The following is a 3,309-nucleotide window of genomic DNA, read 5'->3' as shown; positions in this document are numbered from 1 at the left end:
TTTTTCTTTTGTGAAAAACAAGAGTTTAAGCTTCCTTAATTTTCTCTCAAATGAAGGATGTGATTCTTGTTTTGTTTATTTGACCAATTCCAACACTAGTGAGCCAATCCGTTTATCCACCAACCCGTGGTGGATTGAGCCGGGTTGAAGTTTTTCTGACTCGCTAATAAATGAGCCGGATTAGGTTGGCTCACTAAGTGACCAATCCGTGGTGGGCCGGACTGGATCGAGCCGGATTACCCGTTTTGACAGCTCTCGAACCTTTTTCTTCCTCAAATTTTCTCTTTTCCGACCCGGGCCTTACAGGGGTGTTGGCAGCACATTTGACACGTTTAATTTGACATTCAAAAAGTTTTACTTCCATTTAACACTATTTTTCACTAATCTTCTACTTTATTTCCTTTTTATAAATACAAAAGTTAACTGCTGTTAGAACTATTTTACTTATAAGTCAGAATTTTTTCCCCAACCTATCGAAAATGAAGGATAAATAATTAATACGCCTCCTATTCTTTCTTTATGGTACATCAATGGATCTAAACAGAGTATAACCACTTCTACTGAAATTGGCCTCCAACAATTTTGTTTTAGTTTAAATTATTAAATAGGTCTTTGAAGTGTTTTTGTCAAGTTTTAACAAAGTTTCTTCAATTCTGTAATTTCGCAATTAAATTTTTATCGATTCACCACTTCTATATACTACAAAAATGTAAATAATCGACCCTCAACGTGGCTTTTTTTTTTTCATTATTTTCACCCTGTGTCAAATAGCATAATATTATAATAATTTCCATTACTTGTACACATTGAAACAAGGTCATCATTAACATTTATTGAGTTTAAGATGGACATTATATTCCCATTACTATAATAACGAAGCTGAACTAATGTTGCAAAGATTACTTAGTGTAGTTATCAGTCATGATCTTGTGCACTGCATAATAAAGAATATCTAATTGGATTTCACAATGATCAAAAATGAAAATATTATATCTTTAACAACTTTTATATTTTATACAATCATCTATATGTTATTATTGTTTCAAAATTTTATTAAATTTATAATTGATATAATATTTTATCATTTAAAAAAGAGTTGTAGAGAGAAAATTGAGAGGGGAATTATAGGGTGTCCAAAGTGATTAGATATTTAATTAAAAAGTTTTGAAGTGTATATATAATTAAAAACATAAATAAAAATTGGGTAAAGCTAAGCCTATATGGCAATTTAGTTACTTTTCCAGCTCTTAATTTAGGGTCCGTACGAAAATCATAAGGTGGAGAGCGCGTTTATGTGAGTTTTACCAGGTCAGCCGGTGGTTTTCTGTTGATGAAGGTGTGGTTGAGAAGAAGGCAAATAATGGAAAATGTTAGGTATAAAAGGCCGTCCATAACTGTAACAAAATGCAACTCGATTTGATCCTTGTCTCTCCTCCGAAACGCAAGAAGAAGACGTGCTTCAATCAAGGAGGAGAGACAATGGATCATTTCAGATTCAACAAAACCCTTCTCCTCATCGGAGCACTCTCTTGCCTCCTCCTATCCACCGTCGCCTCCGCCCGTCAACTTCTAGCCGCACCTGTCCCCCCTGAGCTTACACAATTCTGCAGCGGCACCGATAACCCATCCCTATGTGTCGATACCATCGCCCCCTTCCTATCTGGTTCCTTCGACCCCGTCAAAGCACTGGAGGGAGAGATCACCGCCACCCTCCAGAAGGCCAGCGAGATCGCTGCTTCCATCTCTAAGCAACTGGAAGATCCCACCACCGCCAAGAACGCCTTGGACGCGCTCAACATCTGCAAGTCTCAGTACGATGACATGTTGGACAGCATAAAGGAGTCTCTGAATCTGGTGGCTCAGATGAACGTGGCGGATGCTTATAACAAAATGAGCGCCGTGATTTCCTACAAATCCAGCTGCGACGACGCTTACACCGAGTCTCCCGGCGTCGAAATGCCCTTCCGCCAGGAAGCCACCACGCTCTTCGAGTTGAGTGGCAATTGCGTCACCGTCCTGGAAACCATCGTTAACAGTCACAAGGTGTAATCACGGAGAAGGAATGGCACATGCATGCATGCATTCTTTTGAGAGTTTGAGGGGTTAATGGTTTTATATATATTTATTTACGGGTTATGTGTATGAATCTGATCGAAATCGAGTTCGACCAAGGGTTGCCCTACATCTATGTTCGCCAGTTTTGGATAACATATCAATAAAATCCTTTACCATAAAACTCCACAAATTTTATATGAAATTAATTAAAATGAAAAATAAAATTTTATTTTATAAATAAAATTTATCAACAAAATTTACCAAAAAATATATTACTAATAAATATATTTGTCGATAATACAATTTTTATTTTATTACGAATTCATTATTAATGAATATTTTTATCAATAATTAAAATTCAAAAATTTATAATATCTGTGACGTCCCAAATATATAACAAATATATATAATAAGACATCATCAATCATAATACTAGAAAGTAGTCAGAAGTGCATTTAGAGAAATCGAATTACAGTCATCCATCAAAATAGCTAAGAATTTAAAAATTTTAAAGACAAAACATAGTATCTCAAAATGACATAATATAACTAAGAAATTATAGTGAGTCTAAGCTGCAAAATCTTCATTTTCCTCCAAGACATGCTCCAGTGAAACCTCTCCTTCCTCTGCTCACACCCAAGTGGACGATCATTGCAACATGAAAGCACACACAACAAGCAAGCAGACATGGCACAAACACAGACAAGAAAATGCAAGGGTGAGCTAATTATACAAAAAAAACATGCATCACATCAAGTATATAACATAAAATAAATAACTTAAATCAGACAGTTTAATAAACACAACCTAAGCATGTTATTTTCTAGACTTGACTCGTCCGGACTTTAAAATGATAGTCGGGTTATGGCGAGTCTTGCACCCGTGGTGACTTATGAAACTTGGGTTCCCCACCCTGCCACACTCACGAGGTTAGTCCGTTCCCCGCCTTGAGGCATACTGGGAGCCCCCAAGACTAAGGACCTCCTGCTACTTCTCATCACATGGTTCAACCTCTCTAAATGAGTTTGATTGACCATTGAAGCATCAGAATGACTCCCAAGGCTGAGCCCCTACTTTCATTTTAAAACACTAAGAATCTCACCGAGAGATTCTACACAGATGGAACTTAGTTTACCACTTGGATCGTAGTTTCATCACTTTGTAATCATATACTTTTTCCACAATTAACATATACACAATCTCTACAATATACATTACTCACTCATCACAAATTATAAAAATAACTACTCCCTA

General features: G+C 36.5%; 1 protein-coding gene and 1 long non-coding RNA gene across 2 annotated transcripts in view; one reads left to right on the top strand and one right to left on the bottom strand.

The window, feature by feature from the left end:
* Nucleotides 1-1,404: 1,404 nt before the first annotated feature.
* Nucleotides 1,405-2,049, top strand: LOC106771726. Its single transcript, XM_014657730.2, has one exon. The coding sequence runs from the start codon at nt 1,405-1,407 to the stop codon at nt 2,047-2,049; it is 645 nt and encodes a 214-aa protein (XP_014513216.2).
* A 465-nt stretch (nt 2,050-2,514) lies between these two features.
* The window catches only part of LOC111242368, a 2,036-nt gene continuing 1,241 nt past the window's right edge, over nt 2,515-3,309 (bottom strand). The window contains exon 3 of the long non-coding RNA XR_002669309.1: nt 2,515-2,681. This is a non-coding gene — a long non-coding RNA (uncharacterized LOC111242368). The remainder of the gene's footprint in view (nt 2,682-3,309) is intronic.

This window comes from Vigna radiata, chromosome 8 (genome assembly GCF_000741045.1).
Source record: "Vigna radiata var. radiata cultivar VC1973A chromosome 8, Vradiata_ver6, whole genome shotgun sequence".
Lineage (NCBI taxonomy): Eukaryota > Viridiplantae > Streptophyta > Magnoliopsida > Fabales > Fabaceae > Vigna > Vigna radiata.
This window is presented reverse-complemented; position numbering and strand designations above follow the sequence as displayed.

Bases quoted from the DNA above. Each gene is read 5' to 3' on its own strand.
- LOC106771726 (XM_014657730.2), top strand. From the start codon at position 1,405: ATGCAACTCGATTTGATCCTTGTCTCTCCTCCGAAACGCAAGAAGAAG.